Source organism: Camellia sinensis, chromosome 3 (genome assembly GCF_055761805.1).
Source record: "Camellia sinensis isolate YWXY chromosome 3, ASM5576180v1, whole genome shotgun sequence".
Classification (NCBI taxonomy): Eukaryota; Viridiplantae; Streptophyta; class Magnoliopsida; order Ericales; family Theaceae; genus Camellia; species Camellia sinensis.
The window spans coordinates 207122988-207150491 of NC_138963.1; the positions used below are offsets into that span (position 1 = coordinate 207122988).

The following is a 27504-nucleotide window of genomic DNA, read 5'->3' on the forward strand; positions in this document are numbered from 1 at the left end:
ATCTAATAGAGTTATGTTAAAAATTTTAAATAATTTAATAAATTTTTAATTAAACTTCTCATATGAATATAAAATTTATATATATGTAAATTTATATAAATTTAACATCTATATGAAAAGTTTAATAAAAAATTTGATAAATTATTTAGATAATAACAATTTTCTACCCAGTAAAGCCGACGGTATTATATCTAGGTTAAAAGACTCCACTGAAATCATTAGGGGTGTTGAAAGCTGGGTACAGATTAATAACTATTAATGCGGAAAACAATGGCGTCGGTCACACTCTTCTACTTCTATTCCCTAAAAAAATAAAATAAAATCAGTCAAGAGGCCAGCCTTGCACCGTACACATACCAGTTCATCTCTCATCCCATCTACTCTTCCCCCCTCCTCACCACACCAAAACGGGCAAAGCCCTCGGTTCCAGTCCAACTCCATTTTAGACTTAAATATATATATATACATGTATAGCACAGCTGTCACAAACTTTGCCTCGAAACTATCTCATTCATGTGCATAACTGTCACGATTCCCTCTGGATTCACCACTCTCTCATTCACATGAACTCTTCTCCTTCTTCTTCAATATTAACTATTACCAGTACAATCTTCCCTTTGATTTCTCAGATTTGACAGCGTAGCACCACCAGATCTGTTTTTTCTGTCAAGGTTCGGCATCGCCGGAACATGGACGGCGTTGGTGATGGAACGATCAAGTTGGGGACTCTCACCACCAGACCCGATCGCCGTTTCAATTTGGACCCGCCCGAAGTCTCTGTTTCGTCTCCTGTCACTCGTCAGAAAGCCGCCGCCGCTAAACAGTTCATCGAGAATCACTACAAGAACTACCTGCAAGGGTTACAGGATCGTAAAGAAAGGTCCAATTCACTTCTCTCTCTCTCTCTCTCTCTCTCTATATATATATATATATATATATATATATATAGATATATGTATATGTGTAAGTGTTTGTTGCATTGTTGATGTTTATGGAGATGTGTTTGTTTGGATTAGGCGGCGAGAAATGCAGAGGAAAGCGCAAGAAGCCAAGGTTTCGAGCGAAGAAGAAGAGGAGATGATGAGGGAATTGGAACGCAAAGAGACGGAGTTGATGAGATTGCAGAGGCACAAAATGGGAATCGATGACTTTGAGCAATTGATTGCGATTGGTAAAGGTGCGTTTGCTGAGGTATGTATTTATGTACCTTTACATCATCATTGTAGTCAATGGTGAATTGCATTTTGTTGAATTGTCATAAAGTATAATGCAATGCTTAATGAAATTTAATAGTAGCCTCACTAATTATATGTTTTCTATTTTTCACCTGATTTTTGATTAATTATGTTCTTAGTGGATGTGATGATTCAAAATTTTACCTACTCTTCATAGTCGAGGTGGCCACAAGCTGCCTCGTACACCTAAGTTGTCAATATATATATATATATATATATTCTCGAATGGCAATTTGTTAGACACGAGTTGAATTTGTTTCCCTGAACCATACACTAGCAATGAAGTTTCTGAAATCAGAGCATTTGGTTTAATTCCTCAAAAAATGACTCGAGCATTTATTGGAATTTTTAGATGTCTTTTATTTTTCCTTAAGAAAGTATTTTTGTTAGTCCCTCGTTTTCAATATTTATCTAAGAACTCAATTTGGGGCATGTTCACCCTGTTCACATCTGAAGCTCCTTGATTTAGTTTCAGACTTTAGTATTGACTGAATCACTATCTCGTTGTTATCTCTTGATTTGAACAATGGTTTGCTTTGCTTGTGGACTTTACTTGAGTTTTTCTTTCTTTGTTGTTCTTTTTCTTGCTCTCAATTTGAACAATGATTTGCTTTCTCTCACTATCGATTAAGTGAAGGTAGTTACGGTCACATCTTTTATAGGTGATTTGACTTATGATCCGACTAAGTAATGCAGGTTTGGCTATGCCGTGCCAAAAGCACAGGAGAGATTTTTGCAATGAAGAAATTGAAGAAATCAGATATGCTTAGCCGTGGACAGGTGACAACTTGCAATTAAAGCACAATTAACTTTTGCTAATGATGCTTTCCCTTGTAGTATTATTGAAGCCATTTTTAGTATCTTTGTTCAGGCTATATGTCTTCCATTATATATTTAAAGATTGAGATTGGTTACTATAAAGAACATGACAAAATATGAGAGAGCTAGAGAGAGAGAGAAGTACACACTTGTGTATAGTTAAAAAGGTCATAACATCTTGGTATAACTTAGGAGAGGTGAATATCCATGCTAACTGCCCAATTCACATATGCTTTCATTTTCATTTCAGCAATATAAATTATCTAGGATTTCTGCCTTTTTTGTTTCTTTTTTTTTTCCTTCTTTTTCCCATCCCCTGAATGTCACTTTTGAGACAACCAAATAACAATAAAATAAAACTGGATATTTGTTCAAAGATATTCAAATGCATTATAGAAAGCAATTGTCATGGTTTTTACCCATTTCTTTGAAAGAAAAAGAAAAAATAAAATGAAAAGAATTTTCAATTGTTTGTAAAAAATATTTGTCTCTGAGCAATCTTGTTACTGTTTCTTTTCCTTTTTTTTCTTTTCGCTTTTCGTTTTTCGTTTTTCGTTTTGTTTTGTTTTGTGTGTGTGTGTGTGTGTGTGTGTTTTTTTTCCTCAGTTTTAACTCGATGAGTATATTGATAGAAGGATGAGTTCACATGACACTAATAGTTAATGCTTAAAAGATTATTCTGCTTCATCTTGTACCATGGCTTAGGAAGGTGTTCTTCTTTATTATGTGAAAAAACCCATTTCTGAGTCTGTTATTGAACTTTTGTTTATGCACTCAGAATTGAGTTATGCTGGTATTTTCTGAAAGTTGATCTGAATTCTGAAGTCAACTGTGCTATTTTCGTGCATCACAATTTGTAATTAAACTTTTACTACGTTTAGGTTGAGCATGTTCGATCAGAGAGGAATTTGCTAGCGGAGGTTGATAGCCGGTGCATCGTGAAACTCTTCTATTCTTTCCAAGATTCTGATTTTTTATACCTTATCATGGAGTACCTACCTGGTGGTGATATTATGACCTTACTGATGAGAGAGGATGTTCTTTCTGAAGATGTTGCACGATTTTATATAGCAGAAAGTGTTCTAGCTATTCATTCAATTCACCACCACAACTATGTGCATAGGTATTGTAGTATTGCAATGGGTTTTGTTTTTTTGCATCTTTATTTTTTTTACCCAAACCATTCAAGTGAAATTTTATCTACTTTTTCCCTAAAAAGAGTGTCAAATTACTTTAGTGTCTATAAAGTATTTTAGTTTTGCTTGATTTAGTAATTCGTGTCTTTAGAGTGCATCATTGAATGTAATTATGCAAATTTCAATTACATATTGTTATTTATCAAACCTATTGCAAGCACCACCAAAAGTTGAAAATTTACGGATAATTCTTCATATGTTTTTTCCGCTGCTAAAAGGCAGTCTGGGTGCTGCATGATGTCCATAATGTTGTGGTAATCTTTCCTTATTTTTTTTCTTTTTTTCTTTTTAGTGTGAAATGTTTTCATTTTGTTGTGTCATCAGTTTCAAACTTGCCCATTTCTGGCACTTTAATTGGATGTTACAGAGGCTTTATGGCTCTTTGTTGACTTGTATGGTCTATAGTTTAGAGCTTATTATTTTTCATTCATGCATTATGGACTGTACCTCTGAAGGAAGTTTCAGCTATACTTCTGGTGTAGATGTCTGTAGAAATCATGTGCGCATGTGGAAACATTTTTATATAATTTCTTTGCTTGCAGGGACATAAAACCAGATAACCTGATACTGGACAAAAATGGCCATTTAAAGCTCTCAGATTTTGGCTTGTGTAAGCCCCTAGATAATAAATATTCGACAATATTGTTGGAAGATGAAGATTTTTCAACCCAGGATTCAACACATGACAATGAAGGGCATTCTAGCTGTGAGAGGCCTCCTTGGTTAATGCCAAAGGAACAATTACAACAGTGGAAACGCAATCGCCGTGCATTGGTATTCTCTTTATTTTCTTTCTTCAGATGCCTATTTGTATCCAAGTAACAAATAGCAGTGTGAAATTATATAATTTGACATTCTTTTAGGTTTTACTTGTTCTCATCTTCACCTCCTGCTGTTGTTGTGAGTACTTGCTGTGTTCTGTGTTCTGCAGGCATATTCTACTGTTGGAACTCTCGATTATATGGCACCTGAAGTTCTGCGTAAAAAGGGATATGGAATGGAGTGTGACTGGTGGTCATTGGGGGCAATCATGTATGAGATGCTCATAGGCTATCCACCCTTCTGTTCGGAAGATCAAAGGATGACATGTAAGAAGGTATCCTAATCCCTTGTAGTTCCTAGTGTCTGATTCTTGGAAGATAAAAGAAAATTTTTATGTTTTCAAGCAGGAAGATGAGAATGACATGAAAAAACATTCGGTGAAGCATTATCTAAATCTGCCATCAAGAAATTTTCTTGAAGCTGGCTATTTTCTGTAAATGCTAAATTGACTAGTGAAACCAATTTTATTCAGAAAACTATGTAAAACCTCGATCTGAATTTCCCTTAGTTATTTTTATGCATATCCTTCATTTTGCAGGATGTATCATGTTTCTTTTTTTGTGTCAGATAATTAATTGGAAAGCATGCTTGAAATTTCCTGAGGAGCCAAAAATATCAGATGAGGCTAAGGATCTAATCTGTCATTTGTTATGCGATGTTGAAACAAGGTTGGGAACCAATGGCGTGGAAGAAATAAAGGTAATTACCTAATGAAAAATTGGATTTTCCCCACACTCTACATGTCAGGTGAACTTGTTATTTCTGAAAATGTGAGCTGATGCTGTTCTGTTTTAACTCAATGTGTGTCTAGGCACATCCATTGGTTCAATGGTTAAGACTTGGACCAATAACCTTGAGGTTATTGGTTCAAGTCTTGGGACCACCACTTTGCGCATTATGTCAAAGGTTTGATGTATACTCGATCTTTCCCCTCCCAAACACACAACAATGTGTACTAATTGAGCGTGGTTTTTTTTTGTTTTTTGTGTGTGTCTAGGCACATCCATGGTTTAAATGCATTCAATGGGACATGCTATATGAAATGGAAGCAGCCTACAAACCTACTGTCAGTGGAGACTTGGACACTCAGAATTTTGAGAAGTTTCCTGAAGTAAGTACGTAGATCGTAATTGCATTCGATTTGTGGTTTCTTCTTTCCATTATGCTGTGTTCAGTAAATCAGTGCCTCACATGTTAACCCCCTAGTTGGATCATGCTTTTTTTAACACCTAGATCCCTGTTCTTGGTTTTCCCCCTTTCATTGTATCACTTCCAATTAGGAATGGCAACGGGGCGGGGCGGGGCCGGGGATCACCCTCCCCGTCCCCGATCCCCGAAAGTACAAACTTCCCCATCCCCGGCCCCAATCCCCGGCGGGGAACCCCTCACCCTCCCCGGCCCCGCCCCCAACGGGGATCGGGTTTCCCCGACCCCGGAAAATCCCCGTCTCTGTTTAGCTTATCATCATCAACAACATCATCGATCATCAACACCAACATCATCGATCATCAACAACATCAGTTTCATCAACAAAAATACCATGAACTGGTAAAATCATCAAAAAAAAAAAATAATAATAAAATAAAATAGACAGATCTGGTGGGAGGGAGGAGCTGAGCTGACGGATCTTCTCAGATCTTTTCAGATCTGACGGTGGCCTGGCGGAGAAAGATGGCCGTGAGAGGCGACGGAGGAGGCGATGAGAGGAGGAAGCGACGGAGAGGCGTCTGTGGAGAGGAGAGAGAGAGAGAGAAGAGAGACAGATCAAATAGAAGATAGATCAGAGATATATAATAGATATATAATAGATTAGAGTCAGAGAAGAGATAATATAATATAATAGTAATAGATATAATAGAAGATTTGAGAGATCAGAGATTAAGTCAGAGATATTATATAATATATTAGAGTCAGAGATAGGATGATAGATATAATAGATTGGAGTCAGAAATATATAATAAATATAATAGATTAGAGTCAAAGATATATAATAGATTAGAGTCAGAGATAATATTATAGATATATAATAGATTTTCAGGGGAGAAACGGGGCGGGGAACGGGGCCGGGTCCGGGGCTGTGAAAGTGATCCCCGTCCCCGGCCCGAATTTGATCGGGGATTCAATTTTAAATACCATCCCCGTCCCGTTGGGGGTATTTTTTGGGAAAAAACCACTTTTATCGGGGACGGGGGGTCGGGTCCCCGTCGGGCCGGTTTTAAATTGCCATCCCTACTTCCAATTTGAGTATTGTGGTCAGTGGTAACACCCGCCCCCCAACGCACATACACACACACACACACACAAAGGACAAAAACCAAACACCGTAGAAGAAAAAAAACAGGCAGAAGAAGAACCTCAGCCATTTCTCAAGTATTATCCCTACACTTTACTATGTGAACTTGTCACAATCGCAATAATTTGCTTAAATTGCTTTCATTATTTTGTCTTGCCCCTCGCCCATATCAACTATAGATTTATTACAAATTTTAAACCATGGTTTGGAAGTTTCTTATGGTTCCTGTTTATAATATAGTGTTTATTTTTTTTTTTTCCTGTTTCCTCTCCCTTGAGTTTTTTAACATTTGCTGTTTGATAGGTAGGAGATCCACCTTCCATCATACCTAGAGTGGGACCATGGCGAAAGGTAAATGAGTTTTTGATCACTTTAAATTATTGGATCAATTTGGATTGCTAACATTGAAAAAACATGTGAAAGTAGAGCATTCATAACAGCCCATCTACATGTTTTATTAAAAAAAAAATTCATTGCAACAAGTTAAATTTCCAAATAACTCATTAGTGTTTATTGAGCTTGTAAGTTGACACTTTGGGCATATTAATGTTAGAGTTGAGCTTTATTAGCTATGTTGTGGTCTCTTAGTATTTATTTGAACAGTGTTATTGCGAGTATTCGCACAGATTGTAGTACATAACCTCGAAACTTTCCAAATATCGGTGTTTTAATGTACTTCTAAGGACGTGTGTATGTATATATATGTTTATATGTTGATAGGAGTTTCAAGAAAGAAAAATAAATTGTTTTACTGACCTTTAAAAATCTTGACCAAGTAAGAAAAACTGGCTTGGTCTTCTGCATTGCGAACCAGAAACTAGACTAACAAAAGAATTACACGGTTCTGATTGAGAGTATAGAACAGGAGGATACTACGATATGTTGGTTTAAGTTATAAGGAAAGACATGGTTTTTAATCTTTTAACCAAATCAAGGATTTATGCAGCTTGCTCATAAGGCCTCATGTGGAAATTCTATCTATCCCAAGTGTTTTAACTTTGTTGCATAAATTACATTGAGATATTTAGTTGTTTAGCTCTGTTATGTTCATTGTGATAATTTATTATTCTAGTGTAAATTTGTTTCTTTTTAAGATATTATCATATATTTTGAAGTATGTTTTGCATGTCCAATTTTGCAGATGTTGACATCAAAAGATTCTAATTTCATAGGGTATACTTTCAAGAAATCTGACATCCCACAATCAGTTAAAACTTCAGGTGAGCTGCTTAAGTAGTTGTATTGATACTACTAATGCACGTTTTAGTAGAGTTTCTTGATCTGTATCCAAAAGTGAAACTTGCAGATCCAGATTAAATGAAAACCACTTGCAATAAGGTAAGACATGCCAATGGCCAAGGAACTGAAGTTGTGCGTAGATCGGACTAGGACTTGTGTGGTCACCTCTTAATAATCTGATTCTAGCATTGAATGTTATCCCAAAATAATCTGCCCTAGTCCACTGTTTTCCTACCCTCAAAAGTTATCCCTCTGTCCATTAGGGCACTAAACCCCCCAACCCAATAAAGGGTTTCATTGTAGTTATCTATTTCTTCATGAATTTGATGATTCACTGGCGAGGAACTTTCGATGGATGTTTTAGGGGATATATTCTCTTAAGAGTTCTCCTTTATAATGCTTGCGCTATTTGGGTTTAGTTGTTAGATTTGAGGATGTTTTGATGAGGAAACATTTTTTAAAAAAGTGATTAATGAAAGTTAAAAACAGTTGTGTCATGTTATATGTCCTTGTTCTTATATACAGCTGTGTTTTACTTGCAGATGATACTTTAAAAACTGCTATTCATCGTCAATTATGGCCATGCCACTATTATTTTTTTCTTTTTTGGTGGATCTAATGCTAGTTATAGAAGCATCATATGTTCAATTTATATTCACTAGTTTCTGTGCAGGTACAGACATGAGATCAAATGGGTCTTCAAAGATGCCATCTTTAACGACCTTGTTTGGTATGTTAGAAAATTTTCTAAATACAGTTGTTTGTATATGTATCAGCAATTATTTATACTTAAAACACAAATTGCTATGATAAATATTTTAAATTACATTGATCGAGTTGCAATGCCCTGTTCTTATTAGGTTCACATTATCCTCTTTTCTTCTTGTAACATTTGGATTTTATATATGATGGCAACCACTTGTGTCTAAATGAAAAGCTTTGGATTAGTACAAGCGTTTTCACACTATCCATGATCCGGATTTTAAATGATAGAAACTGGTGATTGATGAGTGATGGTTTTTCTTCTTGTTACAGGCCAGATACGCCTGGAAGAAAATGTCTTGATGGAGGGTGATGAAAAGGAGGGAACTTGATCATCAACATTCAGTTGGCTTTATACCAGAGCTAGCATTCTAAATTCTTCACAGGTGTGATCTGAAATGTAGTAGCTATTATAGAAGACTGAACTTGGTACAGATTGCTGTAGAAAACATGGATAAAAAAAGGTCAACTTTCGAGTTGATATGATTTTGAGCACATTTTTTTGTTCTTCCCACCTCAATTCTGTGGTGTATAAGTGCCAATGTACAGCCAAAAGTATGTTCAGTTCATTCCAAGTATGGTCACTTTCTCTCATTTGTTGGCAAGATATGTCCGGTTGAAGAACGAAACGTTCAAATATCAAATTTCTTGTTCAAATGTCTGATGTTGGCGAAAGTATTCGTTCATAGTTGATATTTAGTTTTGATGCAAATGAATTTTGTTGGGATAGGATTTTTATAGTTTTATTTACATTTACCATTTCGGTTGGTAGGTACGTAAGATCATGGCTTTTGCCATTATGATCTTTATGGCTGTAACTTGTCTGAATTACAATGACTAGAGGCTGACTCTTTTAGTGATTTTTTCATTTTTTAATTAAAATATGAGACGGAAAAAATTAGTATGTTTGAATTAATTTCTTATTTTTTTTAAGAAAATGATATGTGAAATGCACAGTAAATGAAAATAAATTTTTGACCTTTTAATATTTGTGAATTTCTAAACTTTTTAATAATTTTTTGACTTTTAAGTAAAAATATGAACTTGTCAAATGACACCTAATATTTCGTTGCTCAGGTAGCATTTGAAAACTTTAATATTTCCAGGCTCAAATAGCATTTGTCAAATGAGAACTAATATTTCGTTGTTCAAGTAGCATTTGACAACATTAATATTTCCTTGGTCAAATAGCATTTGTCAAATGAGACCTAATATTTCGTTGCTCTAATAGCATTTGACAACCTTGATATTTCCTTGCTCAAATAGCATTTTTGAACTTCGAACAGAACTTATTCAATTTTTTTATGGGAATTTTTTTTTAAGGTTTCTGATATTAAGGGGTTGTTTGGGGTGTCTTAAATAAGTGTACTTTTTATCTTTTTGGACTAAGAAATTAAGAAAGAAAATATGGATGTTTGGGTTAACTTTTTGACTTTTTATAGAAAAATGTGTAATAAAAAATTGTAAAAATTAATTTGTAAGGAAAAATTAGGATTAACTTTTTAACTTTTTGAGTAACTTTTTGACTTTTTTACAATATGTCAAACTTGGCCTAAGATTTTATAAAATAAATGACATGCAATATAATAATGTAATAACTTCAATGGAGGATGGGTCGGACTAATCCACGCTTCCAACAGATCTGCTAACCTTGATGTTTGTGAAGGGTGCCTGCAAAAAAGTCCAAAGGGGGAGATCATCCCCCGATGGACGCTCCGACGATTAAGTTAGGTTAAGGTAAATTGATTTTAGAGAGAGAGAGAGAGAGGAGTGAAAGGGATAAAAACTTAGCTTCTTAACTATCTCCAAAGCTTCCCTATATCCTTTGCTCATCATTTCCTTATCCATTCTAAGCTGTCTTGTTGGTCAAAAGTCGATGGCCTGGTTAATATCGTTCATGGTAATTCTACATACTTCGGTGTAAGGGGTCTTGCTGCATTTAATGCTACAGTAGCCTCATTAAATTGCTGATGTGTGGGTGCAATAACTTTGTAGGATCTTTGTCTACTCACGTGGTTAATTCTCTACATGACAAGCGTTTAAATGCTATTGGTCCTAGGCCAACATTGGCTTCTTAAAGTTACTGGGCTTACTGGGCTTTAACACTTGGGCCGTGAGCTGGGCCCTCTTGGGTGCCCATCAGTAGCAGTAGTTCCCTATTCCCAAGTGTAGCTTTAGTCCAACGAAGGGAATAGGAAAGGTGGAGGTAGTCCCCCAAGCTCGAGTTAGAGGCGGGGTTGGGGCAGAAGGGGGAGAATAGTGGAATAGAGATGAAATACCGACCATCTGACCGATGAGAGGGGTTGACCATCAAGATGGCCGACTGTTAGGATGCCGACCATGAAAGTAACTAAGTAGGATGAGTGACCGGTCGGCAAGGATGATCGATCGTGAAGGGACCGAGTAGGATGACCAACCGTGAAGAGGACCGACTACGAAGGTGGCCGAGCGGGATAACCGACCATGAAGAGGGCTGATCGCGACGGTCACCATAAATGCTTTGACGGTGCACGGGGCTTTAGGGGCGGGTAAGCTTGTGATGATGTGAAGTGGAAAAGACGGGAGAGAGGAAAGAGAATGAGTGGGGGGGGAGGAAGGGATCGTGGCCATACACTTAAGGAAATGTAGGCCACTGGTGAGTGATACAAATCGTTTGTAGAAGGTGAAAGGATTGGTGAGAGGGATGTGGAAAAGGCGGGGATTTGTAATTCATGTTGAATTTTCAAACTAGCGAATTTTAACTGCGATCCTTGGAAAATAGGCAAACCCTAGGCTTTTGGAGTTGTGGCTTTTTCATACCTTATTGTGAGGAACCAACATATCCCAGACTTTACCACGTTCGTCTCAGGTGATTCTCCACTCTACCATATTGCGAACTTCCTTGCCCCCTGCTACGGAAGCAATATACAAGAACGTAAAGGGAATGACACAAAACAAAGCGCCAACAATGGCGTCTGATACATTGTGGGAGGATGATAGGATGGCACTGGCAGAACAGTACAGGGTAGAGAGGGGCACGAAGTGACCAGCATGGTCCCTTCCAGCAACAATGATTTTAGGGGTCTAGCCAATAAGTCAAGTGGCGCCTGATCACTGGCACACCAAAGCTGGCAAGTCCACGTTAACAGCAAAGGATCTGGAGGAGCTGCATAATAGATACTAGATTCCAGTGGATATACAGTTAAGAGTGCGCATGGCGAAAGAGAGAGCATCCGACGCGCGGCCAATGGAGTTTGTACTGTACAAAGAGGCATTGTGCGGGGGCCTGAGGTTGCCACTTCCCCCGCTAGTGGTAGATGTGTTGAACTACCTAGAGGTGGCGATAGGGCAACTAATGCCAAATGCGTAAAAAATCCTGTTTGCCTGCGCGATCGTGTGGCCGAAGGGTAACCAAGAGAGAGGCGATGACGGCGGATGAGTTTTTTTCATGCTACAAGGCCTCAGGGCAATAGGAGACTTGGGTGACCCTGCAAGCGATATCGGAGAGGGAGTTGGTGGTGGGATTGCCCTGATCAGTAAGTGGTTTTTGTGTCGGTAAATGACGGGAGGGGAGTGCACATAATTTGGAAAGTTCCCACCAAGTCGTTGGAACCAAAGTCAGATGTTGCGGCGGAGATGAGGGTTAAGCGAGTGAATGAGTGGATGGAGAAAGAGGGATTAAAATAGGACGACTTTATCCAGCCCTTAGCCCTGTTTGCCCTAAATTTGGAGCCTGAGCCGACCGGAGGAGATCCTTCTCTAGACGAGGTGGAGGTAAGAGGAGAGCATAAGAGACGGAAGATAAGTGCATTTTTGCGGAGGCCAAAAAATACAAAGAGAAACATTAGGCCCAGCGCCTAAGCTGGTCACGAAGAGATCGATTCGACCACGATCAAAGCCCTTGGGAGTGAAGGACTTAACAGACTTTGTACCCTTGCAAGCGCCGGTGGATCCACTGAAGGAGAGAAACAGGTGTTAAAGAAGAAGAAGTAAATGAAGGTGACTAGAAAAGATGGGGAAGAAAATGAAAAAAGGGTGGTGGAGATGCCCCTAGAGATTGTAGGAAAGGGGGCCAAGATTGGTTTGGAGGTAGAGGGGGTGCCAAGTGTGGATCAGAAAGGGGGAGTAAGAGAGGACAGATCGGCAAGCTTGCCTGCTATGGAGTTGCCCTCAACAGACTTGCCTGTTAGCCAAAAGTTTAAGAAAGAGCAAGCGAGTGAACTAGAGAGGGGGACCATTGTGGGGTCATTGGGGATTGCCACTTATCATGTGAATGCGGTGGCTGGCCGCTTAGTGATAAATGAGGGCGACCCCTCTAAGGTGCAACAGGAGGCCAAGTGTCACGACCTAAACCCATCCCTATAGGTTTAGTGACGTAATCGGCCTAGAATCCTTGGATTAACGTAGGCCTCTCAAGGAAATAACACATAATTAGGGGCTGCGGAAGCAAATACATAATAATACTTAGTCTATTAAGCTATGAAGATATACATGAGACAGATAATCTTAAAATTTTATAAAAGTGCGAGTGATACCAAAAGATACAGTATTTACACATCACTTCATATACATATTAACAAAAATAATCTTGTTTGAAAATCAAGAAACAAAGGCTATTACATTCACAAAAATAGCCACTAAACTGACTTAATCCGGAACCTCCTCGGGAGGCATAAAGGATAGCTGACAAAAAAGACTCTTAGGCCATCAACTCTAGGCCTGGTCTCACGCTTGATCACCTACATACATAAATAATATAAATAGTGAGCTGGAGCTCAGTGAATAATAACAAGGTAAAGGGGTTTATATTAGAACAGAGTCTTACGCATATTCAGATTTCAAATCAGAAACTGATTCATATATTTGTTCATATTCATTTTTGAAAGTTCATACATTTCACATCATAGTACGTGGCACATCCATTAGCGTTAACAAATCCGATGACCCATAGAGGGACGGCCATAAAGGCATTTCGATGATTCATGTGCATAGAGACGTTTCTGATGACCCATAAAAGGATAGCCGTAAAGATATTCCGATGACCCATAAAAGGACACATATCATATGATGTTAAGGATGCCACGAATACATTTCAGAAACTTGGACGATCATTCATTCACACAAAACATAGCATTTCAGAAAACTAATCATGTCGTACCACCAGAAAATAATTAAAGTTAAATATAACTTTACAAAGTTATTACTCACAAATAATAGGTGGCTCCAAATAAACGAATAGAGTAAGCAACTCAGATATCTTGTGGCGCGTGACCTACACAAGTACAAAATGAATTCATATTGAATTACACACTCGGAAACATTTACTTTGTTCTTTCTTATCTTGGTATGTTTCTATTTCTTTATCCTCATTATGATGTCTTAAACTTGGCTTAGGAATGCCTAGGATGAAAAAAGAATGCAAAAATGCACTCGGAAACACTTAACAAAAATTACTGAAAACAGAGTCCTCGCTCAAGCGCAACTTCCTTCACTCGAACGGACATGCAAAATGTAAGTGGTCACTCGAGTGTAAGATCTGTCGCTCGAGTGGTCTGTAAACTTTTTCAAAAGTGTTGGTTGCTAGATTTTTCTGCTTGATGCTCACTCGACGCTCGCTCGAGTGTCAGAGATATACACTTGCTCGAGCGCAACTTTTGTAGCTTGAGCGGACTATAAAGCATAAGAACTTTTGGGAGCGTGCATTTCACGCTTGAGTAGACTTTTGGTCGCTCGAGCGAAAGTACACGCACTCAGAGTGGTTGCTCGAGCGTGGATTCCTTCGCTCGAGCGTAGGAGCAGAATTCTGGAATTTCCAGAATTGCTTCCAAACTTCAAATTCAACCCCAAAGCTGCAAATTATGGTTTCTTGGGCCAAAAACTTAAGGAATCACATGTGAACTTGGAAAACATGAAGAATTCAAAACCATTTCACAAAATCAAGGCCCAAAAATAAATCAATTATGCAAAAATTCAACTTGAAATGTAAGGATATGACATGAACATGGCATGCATGCATCCACTTGGGTTCATGGCTTCCAAAACATGATCAAATGAGGTCCAATGGTGAGAAATGGTATGAATTCTTCAAACCATGCTAGAATTACAACATACATGAGAGAAAATCTTTGAAGACAACTTCAAAGTGTCATGAAATATGCATGCATGCATGGTATGATCTATACTCCTTTATTCTAGTTCAATTTCAACTTAATTCTCTTATATTCATGAATTTACCAACTCAAAAGCAAGATTAAAGGCTTGAATTCTTACCTTATACTTTGGATTCACAAGTGTAGAGGCTTAAATTCTAAACTCTCCTAAAGTTTCCAACAATTCCTAGCAATTCACCTCTTTTCCTCTATTAAACTCACTCTCACTTTTGGTCCCTCTCTTTCCCCCCGTTTATAGCTTAAAAAGAATGAAATGAGAGTGTATGGATACATATAAGAGTCCACTAGTGCCTTAGTTAGGCTTGGATTAAGGAATTCATCAATTAGTCTTAGTTAAGTACTAATTACTCTAATTTAATCGTTCTAAATAGAATTTCAATTAAACTTACCATAAAATTCTAAAAATCCCAAATAACACATAAACCAAGTTAATTTCTAAATCGGATGTCGATAAGGCCTTCAATTCGTAAACAGAAACGAAAACATGAACAGATCTTTCTACGTTAAACAGATATAAACACATATAAAGCAACATATGATGTAGCAATTTACTTTAATTATTTATTAAGCATAATTAAGCATGGATTACCATTAATCATGGGTCGAGGTTATTACACCAGGGCTGGTACTAACCGTCTGTTGAGGAGCATTGAGGACGCAACCATGAGGGGTGTTGAACAATTTGCAGAGGTTGACCTCATGAGAGGACTCTGCTCAACGTAGATGGAGGCAGTGACCTTGGAAGACGATCTGCTGGACAAGGTAGTGGGGGCGAAGGTGGAAGCGGAGCCGCTTAAAGCCTAGTTGGAAGAGATGCGGGCGCAATTACAAAATGTAAGGGTGGAGACGGTCAGCTAGAGGAAGGCAGTATGGAGCGCTTGCGTGAAAATTCTAATCTACGTTGAGAGGGCGAAGAAGATGAAAGTGTTAGCAGTGGCGCAGAGTTGCTTGGCTGATCACGCCAGAATAAGCCAGATAGAGGTTGCTGTCAAACTGGCGGTCGTCAAGACTGAGCTTAAAGTGGTGCATTGCAAGACGGTGTCGCTAGAGTTCGAGCTGGCGAGCGAACGGAAAAGGACGGACAAGGCCCAACAAGCCTGCATCATCGTCAACGAGAGATTAAAGGAGGCCTTTGTGAATAATGAAGAATTGCACGATCAGGCCTCGAAAAATAAAGAGAAAGCAGAGGCATAAACCGTTGAGTTTGAAAGGGTCGTGAAGGAAAAAAGGGCCAAGATAATAGAGTTAGCTAGGAGGATGGCATCTGAGAAGGCTATTTATCCAGACTTGTGTATCGCTGCAGTGGAACAGTTTAAGTTATCTCTTGAGTTTCAAATGGCCATTGATGCAGTCTTGGCGAGGAGCTTGGCTAGAGAAGGAGAATGTGGTGCTGGGTCGTCTAACGTGGCTGTTGCTGAGTTGGTGAAAGGGCAAACAAAAGAGGACATAATCTAGAGCTTTCAGCGGTCTGACTACTATAAGCACGAGATGAGCATGCACTGGGATAGTGGTTGGACGAGTTTCAAGTATAGGTCACAAGAGCTCTTCCCAGATGTTGACTTTAACCTCGTGAAGCCAGGAAAGGGAGATATTGCCTAAACCCCACCAGATGAAGGTATGGAGGAGTAAAACTTAGCTTCCAGTAAAGAAGATTGAGGGGAGGGGGGGAGAATGAAGACTGGGTCCAAGCTGGTGTGTTTTGTTTTACTTTACGTTGCTTGTGTAAAGATTTAAGTTGTATTTATAAAAAGTTGTATAGTTTGTAAGAAGTTTAATTTATAAAAATTGGCCTTGTAATCCTGGTGGTGCATTGGCAAATTGTTTCTGTGTATAAAAACGTACCTGGTTTAAAATAAATCTGTGCATGCAATGGTAATGAAGCGAGTGATAATATAAGGAAAGATTGTGAACATTGTGAACTTGTATTTTAGTAAAGAAAAATGACATAGGTTTTGATGTGAAAGTGGATTAGTAAAGCACGTAACTAGTTGAAAAATGGACTTGTGCAAAAGTCAGTCTGGCTGAGGCTAGACGAAACTCAATTTGGCTGAGGTCCATGAGAACTCAGTCTAGCTGAGGCTTGATAAAACTTAGTCTAGTTGAGGTCTTCACACTCAGTCTAGTTGAGGTCTGCATGCTCAGTTTAGCTGAGGTCTGCATACTCAGTATGGCTGAAGCTTGATAGAACTCGGTTTGCATGAGATCTTCACACTCAAGTCTAGCTGAGGTCTGCATGCTCAGACTAGTTGAGGCTTGATTTAAGCAGAAAATGAACATTCACGATGTATACAACACAGTTATTAGAGGTTTAAGGACGGCGTTCATTAAGATGAAGTCTTGCGATGGTGGATTTACACAGTGTATTGAAAAGACAAAAAGTTAGTAAATTAACAAGCGAGTTGAGCTGGCCAAGGGGCAAAAGAGACATCGGAGGAGGGGAAGACTCTATTTTACTGAAAATACTACTTCAAATGTTCAACATTCCACAGGTGGGGGAGATCTCGGCCTTCCATATTTTGTAAGTGATAAGTGGCGGGTTATAGCCCAGATTTGACAATGTAAGGCCTTTTCCATTTAGTTGCCAACTTACCCTCGGTCGGATTTCTGGTGGCCAAAGTTACTGCTCGGAGAACTAGATTGCCCACAACGAAGCTTTAGGGTTTGACTCTATTGCTATAATGCTTTCTTATCCTCTATTTGTACGAGACCAGTCTGATAGCAGATGACTCGCGTAGCTCTTCGATTCAGTCCAGCTCGGCCCGTTGCAGCTCTTCGTTTAGTTCCGAGTTCGGATATAATACCTAGGGGGTCAATAGACCGACCTCCATTAGGATGACCCCTTAGCGCCATATGTTAGGTGAAAAGGGGTCTCTCTAGTGGGGGTTCGTGTTGTTGTCCGATAGGCCCAGAGAACGTTCGGTAATTCCTCTGCCTAGAGTTCCTTGGTGGCTTCCAATTTGGTCTTGATGATTTTCAACCGGGAGCGATTGGTGACTTCGACTTGCCTATTATCTTGGGGATGACCTAGAAAGGAAAACATGGTCTGATGTTGAGCTTTTCGCAGAATTTCCTGAACTTGACATTGTCAAATTGTTTGTCATTATCTGACACAACAGCCTGAGGGATTCTAAATTGACATATAATTGACTGCCAGATGAACATGGTGGTGTTCTGTTCAGTGATTTTAGCAAGAGATTCTGCTTCCACCTATTTGATGAAGTAGTCAATGGCAACCACAACGAACTTGACTTGGCCTCTACTTGTAGCCAAGGAACCGATTAAGTCAATGCCCCACTTGGCAAAGGGGTAGGGACAACTGAGTGTGATCAGTTCCGCTGGCAGTGCATAAGATATGTTGGCAAAGCACTGACATTTATCACACTTAAGCACAAAGTCACTAGTGTCTTAATTGATTGTGGGCCAGAAGTAGCCCGTGCAGAGAATTTTATGGGCCAAGGATCGTCCGCGTAAATGGTTTCCACAAACGCCTTCGTGTATTTCTCTCATCACATAGTTCGCTTGAGTAGGACTTAGACACCTAAGGTATGGGCGTGAGAATCCCCGCTTGTACATGAGGCTGTTGATGATGACTTAGTTAGACGACCGGGCCCTGACTTTATCAGCCTCTTCCTTAACGTCGGGTAACACTCCTTGTTCTAAGAGCTGGATGATGTCTTTGGCCTATGGGATGGGCTTATTCTGGAGGAAGTGGGCCTCTTGTAGATCTAGCAAAATTTATGGATGGGTCAGGTATTCGACTCAAACGTCGTGACTGAGGTCCGACTGGTCGGCCGAGGCTAATTGAGCCATTTCATCCACCTAAGAATTTTCTAACTTGTGGATGTGCTTGAACTGGAAACTACTGAAAATGCGGGTGGGGGGAAGAGTGATATCCTTGTACGCTCGCATTGTCTCTTCCTTCGCGTCGAACTATCCAGTTATCTGTCTGATAATCAATTGGGAATCACTGAACACTTGGATATGGTCTACTCCAACGTCCTTGGCTAGTCGAAGACCTGTTATCAGGGCCTCATACTTAGCCTCGTTATTACTTACATCGAACAGAAAATGGAGGGCACACTTGAAGTATTCGCCCTCTGGGGTGGTAAGGATTAAACCAACTCCGCTACCTTTATTTCGAGATGAACTATCAACATTAAGGGTCCAAGAATAGGGATTAGTTGTCTCAAGAATGGTTTGTGGCTGTAGAGGGAGAATGTGCAGGGTAAGATTGGTGAATTCCAAGATGAAGTCGGTAACGGCTTGGCCTTTGATGGCTGTTCGAGGTCGGTAGAAGATCTCGTATTGGCTTAATTTGACAGACCACAGCATGAGTCTTCCTAATGACTCTGGTGGTTACAAAATTTTCTTTAAAGGTTGGTCGATGAGGACTACGATAGAATAGGCTTGCAAAATAGGGTCAGAGGCATCAGGAGGCGATGACCAGAGCTAGAGCCATCTTCTCTAATAAGGGATAGTGTTATTTGGCCCCTTGGAGTGCTCGGCTGATGTGGTAAACTGGGCGCTGGACCAAACCTTCCTTTCTAATTAGAGTAGCACTGACCGCGGTGTTAGAAATGGCTAGGTAGAGGAAAAAGGTCTCCCCAAGGACTGCTTGGGAGAGTAGAGGAGGATTTGCCATGCATTGTTTTAGGTGTTGGAATGCCTCATCGGACTCGGTTTCCAGCCAAAGGCCATACAAAGAACCTTGAAGAACGGAAGACACTTGTCAGTTGCTCTGGATATGAAGCAATTGAGGGCTGCTACTCTGCCCGTGAGACGCTGAACCTCTTTCACCGTTCTGGGAGATTGGATTTCTATCAAGGCTTTGATTTTTTGGGGGGATTGACTTCAATACCTCTGTAGCTAACGATAAACCCCAAAAACTTACCAGACCCAACGCCGAAGACGCACTTCTCTAGATTGAGCTTCATTTTATACTTGCGCAAGGCCTGAAAGGTTTCCCGTAGGTCAGTTAGGTATTTTAGGAGAGTTTACTTTTGATGAACATGTCATTAACAGAGACCTCTATATACTTACCTATCTGGTTTTTGAAAACGGTATTAACCAACTATTAGTAGGTGGCCCTCGCATTCTTCAAATCGAAAGGCATCACACAGTAATGATAATTCCCTTTATCAATAATGAAAGAGGTGTGCTCTTGGTCAGCTGCATGCATTAAAATCTGGTTATAGCCTGAGAACGCATCCATGAAACTGAGCATCTGGTGTCCTGCTGCTATGTTAACTAATAAATCTATTTTGGATAGCGGGTAACTATCTTTAGGGCAAACTCGGTTAAGGTCGGAGTAGTCGATGTAGAGTCTCCAATTGCCGTTACTTTTTCGAACCAGTACCACATTGTATAACCACATGGGATAGTCTACGTTTTTAACGAATTAGGCTTTCAACAGCATGTCTACCTCAGCAGTGATAAGACTGTTATGCTCTAGATGAAAAATGCGCTGCTTTTGGAGGAACGTTCGGAAACTGAGGTTCAATGCTGAAGCGATGAGTAACGAAAGAAGGATCGATGCCTGGCATGTCCGAATGAGTCCAAAGCAAAGACATCGCTATGCTTGGTTAGAAGAGCCATGAGGTTGACTTTGGCCTGAGGAGACAGTTGACTACCAATCTTAGCTGTCTTCGTTAGATTATTAGAGTTGATAAACACTTCTATTAACTCTCCCACTGGCTCTCCCCTAATTAATTCCTCATCATCCCTGACGTCAGGACCTTCCATGCTTGTAGTTTCTTTCATTTTTACTTCTTTTAGCAAAGCGACGTAACATTCTCTAGCTACGGTCTGCTCACCCCTTACGAAGCCGATCCTATGATCAGTCGAAAAATTTATTGCCAGGTGGTAATTAGGCGTCACAGCTTGGAAAATATTGAGAGCTGTGCATCCAAGTATGACGTCATAGGTGGAAGGGCAATCGACAACCAGAAAGGCGAGAATCCTCATAGTCTACCTTGGGTGCTCGTCGATAGTGATTTGCAGTCTCTAGTGAAGCCAACTAAGGGTGTTTGTAGAGGTGATAACTTTTCTTCGCTAATCTGGAGCTGCTTGAAAGCATTGAGGAAAATAATGTCTGATGAGCTGCCATTGTCGATGAGCACATGTCGAACTTTGTAGTTGGAAATGAGAGAGGAAATGACTAGCGAGTCATCATGAGGGTATCAGATGGCTTCACAATCTGCATCCGTGAAGGTAATCAATTCCGACCACCACTTGGGTTGCTTGGGAGGTCGGTCGACCATTGTTATTTTCTTGTCGGACCCCTGTCTGATTTTTTGGAGCTCAGCCCGCTGTGCCGACCGAGATGGTTCATTGCACGCGAGTCCCCCAACAATGACCCTGATTTCTCCAGCTGGGGGCGTGGGGGCTCCTGGAACTCGAGGTTAGTATTGGGCTCTATCACCATCCCGTCGAGGTTGGTTAGCCGTTCTTGGTGGAGTGCGTCTGTCATTTCACTTTGGGGGATCGGTCCTGGACCTTTAGTGAGGTCAGGGCGCAGTGAACCAAGTTAAGTGTCCTTGACGAACCAGGTCCTTGACTTGATCCTTGAGATTGATGCATTCGTTCGTGTTATGGCCATGGTTGCGGTGGAAATGGCAGTATTTGGACTGGTCTCGTCGGTTGGAAGTAAACTTGGAAAGTTGGGGCCATTTCAAGTTATAATCTTGTTGGATTTGGTTTAGGACATGCTCCATTAGCATGTTAAGAGGGGTATACCGCTCGAAGTGACCGGGCAGTCAAGGAGGAGCCGCTCGGTCGGAACGTGAAGGTTGGTCGGGATGAGTATATTGGGGATGTCTGGGTTCCAGTTATTTTCTATTGTCTTTGGGTTATGAGTATTTAGGTGTAAAGTCTTGGCGAGCTGCCAAAGAGTCCTCAGCGTTCATGTATTTCTGGGCTTTAGTTAGGAGGGTGACCATGGTTGCTAGAGGGTTTTTGGAGAAGGAGAAGAGGAAATCTAGCGGGTGCAGATCGGCCATGAAGGCTGTTAAGATGACCTTATCATCATTCTCTTCAACCTGGAGGGCTTTCGAATTAAAGCGAGTGACAAAGCTATGTATTGATTCCCCATCGGTTTGTCGAATATTCAGTAGCTAAGTCGCCGGACATCGTTGACGTTGAACGCAAATGAAATAACTCAGGAAAGAATCACTTAGCTGTTGAAAAGTGGTGACAGAGTCCAACGGTAGCTGACTGACACATAGTCACGCCGACCACTTAAGTGTCATGAGGAAAGCACGATATATGATTTCGTCAGGAAAAGTATGGAGGATTATAAGGGTCCTGTAAGCTTCCAGATGGTCGACCGGATCAGTTGTACTGTTGAAGGTGTCGATTGACGGCATTTTAAACTTGGAAGGGAGCAGTTTATCCTTGATGGACACGGCAAAAGGGGAGCTGACCGCTATGAAAGGTTTGTTTTGTATGTTTTGCATGACCCCCTAAAGCTGGACCTTCACGGCTCGTAGTTCTGAGTCCCAAATAGGAACATTGTCTCCTCCAGAGGGACGTGGGGATTGAACGCTGCTAGCCTCACCCTCAGGGACAGGAGCGTGATGTGATAGTGCGACCCTTGAGGTGGGAGGTGTAGGTCCTAAGGTGGGGGTCATAGACCCTCCAAAATTGACAGGTGAGCTTATGGGATAAAAGGTGAAAGAAGAGGTCTTTAAGGAACATGTGGTTGGAATGGGTGGCTTGGTGTTTGTTCCCGGTTTGGAGGGATGTCTTGTGGTGGTGGAGGAGGGACAAGGATATCTCATTGGAGCAAGGCATTGATCAAGGCCTAGTTTTGCTTGGTCAAAGAATTGATGCTGTTTGTGAGTTTTACGAAATATGCAGGTGGGTTTAGGGGTGTCCGCGGTTCGGTTTAGGACGGTTTGCGGTTCGGTTTGGACTCGCCCGCATCTATGCGGTTTGGGGAAAAATCAACCCGCAACCGCCCGCAATGCGGTTTGCGGTTTGTGCGGATAGGGTTCGCGGGTGTGCGGGCGGTTGCGGGCGGTTTGCAGATTGAACTTTTTTTTCAAAAAATTATTTTTAAACCTTTTTTTTCTCCCATTTTGTCAATCTTTATTTTGGACCTTTTTTCTCATATTTTCTAAAATGCTCCAACATTAATAATTAATAAACTAAAACTTATAAAAAAACTTATAAAATAAAAAACACAACAAATTCAATTCGTAACCTAAATAAATCATTCAAAATCTACATTCTATCATTAACTTGCGTTCATCATATCCTACATTCATCATTCATAATCCAAATAAGAAAATCCTACATTAAAAATTCAACATTCATCATTCCTAACCCCCCCCCCCCAAAAAAAAGAAGAGTAATTCTTCATTAACTTACATTCATCCAAAATGCAAAAAAAAAAAAAAAAAAAAAAATTCATTAAGTTACATTCATCCAAAACCAAAACGCAATTAAAAAAAAAAAATTGTTATCAAACTGAAACTTCATTCAATACAAACCCATGAAATAAAATTAAAACACTTCTAAGATATCAAACTTCATCTTCATGAATCACATCCAATTCAACTTTCACAAATTCCAATTATAATTCCATGCATTTGGTTGATGAACCCTACACAAACAAATTGAAAAAATATAAACTTTAATCTTCAATTATAGATAGTAAGAAATGAAAAAATAAACAAATGTTTATATATTGCATCTCAATATAGTAAGAAAATGTGTTGAGTATATGAAAAAATTACCAATGAGCAAATGGATATTAGACATCAATTATAGCATCAACATTATAGGTTGAAGTTGAAGATGAGCTTGACTCCAAAGTACCTAATTAGAAGTTAACAAGAGAAGATTAATAAAACTTACATTAGAAAATGAATAATAATACAAATTCAGGTCTTTCTCTTTGGGGGTCTAGGAGGCTTAGGTTCAAGTTCAGGTTTGGGTTCGACTAAGAGAGGATTCATTTGAGAATTAGAGGATTCCGGAAGTACAAGATTGATTACGGGAGATTGAATACTATCCTCCATTTAAACTGGATTACAAAAATACAATCACAGAATCAATTTTACAGACAGATTAAATAAACAGATAGAACAAACAGATTCTATAATCAATTTTACAGACAGACAGACTAAGAGAGGATTACAAAAATACTATCCTCCATTAAATAAACAAATTCTTCTCCTGATTGATTAAATAAGACAAACAGATTTCTAGCTACAAATTGGTAATAGATGCAATCTACATAGCCATATGAAAAGCATATCACCATGGGGAAATATAACACCAAAATTAAATTAAAGTGGAAACAGAAACTATCAAATACAATGTTCAAGCATAAAAAATTAAAAAATCATTTTAGAAATGCAATTGAACATCAAAACATCATGTTTATTATTGCCTTTCTCACTTAAAAAAAACAAATTATTTAGAAAAAAGAGTAAAATCAAATGAACCTTATCTGGAAAATTATAAGGTGGAATAACTGTAAATAAAGCTAAAAAACATACAAACAAAACATAGGCAACCACTTTGCTGCTGAAATAGGAATTCAAAGGTGTTCAGACAAAAAACAAAGCCTTGCAGAAAACAAACCCACAACACACAAAAAGAATCAGATCTGTTTTGGTCCACAAAAAATCAAATCTGTTCGTCCACAAAAAATCAGAGATGAGAGATCACCTGTGGAGTAGATCGACTGTTCGATGAAAAAAATTGGCTGTACGATGATGAAAAAAATCAGAGATCACCTGCGGAGTAGCCTGTGAAATATATCGGAGATGAAAAAATCAGAGATAAAAAAAAGCAGAGATGTTGTTCATCCACAAAAAATCAACGATCAGGAGAGAGAGAGACAAAGATTGAGAGAGAGAGTCCACCTGTGAAGCAGATCGATTATGCGATGATGAGCGGTGTGATGAGATGAGAAAGAGAGTGATCGGCTGTGCGATGAAAAAAATCGGCTGTGCGATGATAAAAAAAATCAGAGATCACCTGCAAGATCACCTGTGAAATAGATCGGAGATAAAAAAAAAAAATCAGAGATGAAAAAAATCAGTTCTGTTGTTCATCCACAAAAAATCAACGATTGGGAGAGAGAGAGACAGAGATTGAGAGAGAGAGTTCACCTGTGAATGAAGTAGATCGGCTGTGCGATGATGATCAGTGCGATGAGATGAGAAAGTGAGTGATCGGTGTGTGCAGAAACAAGAAGAGAGTGAGAAAGAGAGACAGTGAGAAAGAGAGACAGTGAGAGAGTGAGGGAGGAGCCGATTAGATTATTAGGGTTTTTTTTTTCTTTTGTTTTGTTTGTTATAGTATAGGTGAGTGAGATGGTGAGTGAGAGAAGAGATGAACGGTTAGATTTGAAAAAGGGGGGGAAAAAATTTAATTTAATGCAGGCTGGTTGGGCGGGTGCGGTTCAAACCCGCAACCCGCCCGCAACCCGAAATTTATATAAAATCCAAACCGCACCCTACCTTAATGTGTTTGCGAAACCGCCCACATGCGTGCGGTTCGGATCGGGTAGGGCGGTTTGGGCGGGTCGGATGACCCTATGCCCAGCCATAGGTGGGTTATTTGGGTTTGAGGACTCAGTTTCAGGGTTACCAGCATTGTGTTGTAAAGCCATAGACCTGGTCATGACCATCTACCTTGACATAGGAGATTGGTGATAACGGAGTTCCCTCTGGTGATAGTGAACACAACTGTTGACCAGAGATGAATTCCCACAGTTAGTATCAACTGATGATGCAATAACTTTAATAGAGAATGGATCTAACTGATCCATACTTCTAACAGTTTTGCTGACCTTGATGTCCGTGAAGGGTGCCTGTAAAAGGGTCTAGAGGGAGAGATCGTGTCACTACCTGCTTCATGTACCCAAGGGTTAAGCATTATGATGGCCAGTAACTAAAGTTACCTCCAGTCAATTTTTGAACAAATTAATAAACGCGAGCGGAAATAATATTTAAGTGAGGGTACCAAAATAATCATTGGAGCTTCTATTTTTATTACAAAATTTATTGACAAAAAAGGCCGATATTTACATATAAACATATCATAAAAGTGTTGTGTGTGTCTATTCCGTAGCCTCGCGTCTAAGACTTTCCAAAATCTATTTTTGAATTGCATTGTTTCCTGAAAATTGGTAAACAGTTATAAGCACATGGCAGAGTGAGAAATATTTTGTCAAAAGTATAAGGGATACAAAATAACCATGGATAGTTATGTAACTAAAATATTTAAGATAACTTAGTTTGAACAAATGATCATTTAAACAGCAAAACTGAGATTATGTAAATAAATAACCATAACCACGTTACTGAACAGAACAGAACAGAGGTCACAGGAGTGACAATCAGAACAGAGATGGATTCAATAAGTGGCTCGTACGGATTATAGAGGTGGCTCCCACAATAGTGTATCACTTATCTCCGCATAACACTTTGTTCCGCACAGAATAGAAGTCAATAGATCTATGACAATAGAACCAAACAAAGGCCAATGGTTATTTAAATCTTCCAAGACGTGAGACTCCCGTGGTGGTACTTTCAAAACATAATTGTTTATAAGGTCATAGTCAAATATTCTTTAAAATTTAAACAAACATATCCACGTGTTTCATTTTAAATAAATAGAGTTCAGAAAATAACCCACGAAATTGAAATATTAATATAATTTATAAAACATAACTTGTATAAAATAAAGTATGGTAAGTCAAAACATACGTAAAATATATTATGATAACTCAAGGTTTAATATTACTCACCTTAATATTGACCCTTACTATTTTCTTCTTATTTTTACTACCTTTTCACAAATGTTCCATCGCTCTCCTTCCTTTTCCCTTTCTCCCTATCCTCTTTTCCTTCTTTTCCCTCTCTTTTTCCTTTTCTTTTCCATAGTGATCACCTCCTCTCTCTTTATAGGGAGGTAAGAACGTGGCCTGCGTATCCCTTTTCAAATTTGATGATAAATTATATAGATTCGTACTTATCTTTAATAAATATTTAAGATAATTATACTTTGATCTAATTTTTTAATATAATTATATAAATAAATTAATTCATAATTAAATTACACTCTATCGTATACTAACAGAAAATTAATTATTTATTTTACTACCACACCCATTATTATTATTATTATTATCAATATTATTTTTTATTTACTCTTACTTTTATATTTATTTATTTACTAGCTTTAACTTTAATTTGGCCCAACTAGTATTATAATTCTATATTTCTGTTAATTTGGCCTCAATAATAATAATCCATAATTAATCCCATATTTGATATTCCAATGCCAAATTAGATTATGTATTTATTATTATTTATTTAATAATATATTATCACATACAACCAAAATACTAGTATAAAATTTAAAGGACAACTTAAATTTTCGAGTTGTTACAATCTTCATTCCTTTTAAAAATTTCGTCCTCGAAATTTGTCATATGTGTAAACTATCTGTTGCGCACTCTGATAAATATATATTACATGATTAATCTGATAGAAAATATTACCTCAAAAAAGCCTTTACTAAAAACAATTCACTATCTATTTGTCAAAAATTATTTTGGTTCAAAATGAGAAACAATTGGTAACTTAAAAACTTTTCATTAGTTTTATTTCCGAAAAAAAATAAAAAATAAAATGAGAACGCAATCAAACAAGTGACTGGAAGTGAAATAACAGAATCATATGCAGGAGTTGAAGAAATTTGATATGAACTCTCATTTCTTTTATCCGTGAACTTTTCACTGATGGAAAATAGTTTCAAAATTAGTATTTTTAAAATTTGAACCCATTTTTAAAAAGTCGAAATGAATTTTTTTTTTAATACTGAACTGAAAATTATATGTATTTAATTATATTATAATTTTGGTAGGAGCTTGAGCTCGACATCCTTTGTTTTTTTTCCCCTTTCTTTTACTATAACAAATACAAATTATATCTAATATCCTTCACAAATTAGGCACAAAAAAAAAA

General features: G+C 38.8%; 1 protein-coding gene across 3 annotated transcripts; it reads left to right on the forward strand.

Moving 5' to 3' along the window:
- Positions 1–217: 217 nt before the first annotated feature.
- Positions 218–9023, forward strand: LOC114258284 (Protein kinase family protein). Of its 3 annotated transcripts, none has more exons than XM_028198210.2 (12): positions 218–880; positions 1017–1191; positions 1932–2015; positions 2936–3177; positions 3793–4024; positions 4182–4346; positions 4640–4771; positions 5070–5183; positions 6669–6716; positions 7507–7585; positions 8267–8334; positions 8640–9023. In XM_028198210.2, the coding sequence occupies exons 1-11, from the start codon at positions 690–692 to the stop codon at positions 8287–8289; spliced, it is 1485 nt and encodes a 494-aa protein (XP_028054011.2). In that variant the 5' UTR covers positions 218–689; the 3' UTR covers positions 8290–8334; positions 8640–9023. The 3 variants fall into 3 exon arrangements, with proteins under 3 accessions (XP_028054011.2, XP_028054009.2, XP_082778170.1); XM_028198208.2 differs by having other exon boundaries at positions 8278–8334; XM_082922044.1 differs by lacking the exon at positions 8267–8334.
- Positions 9024–27504: the final 18481 nt, after the last annotated feature.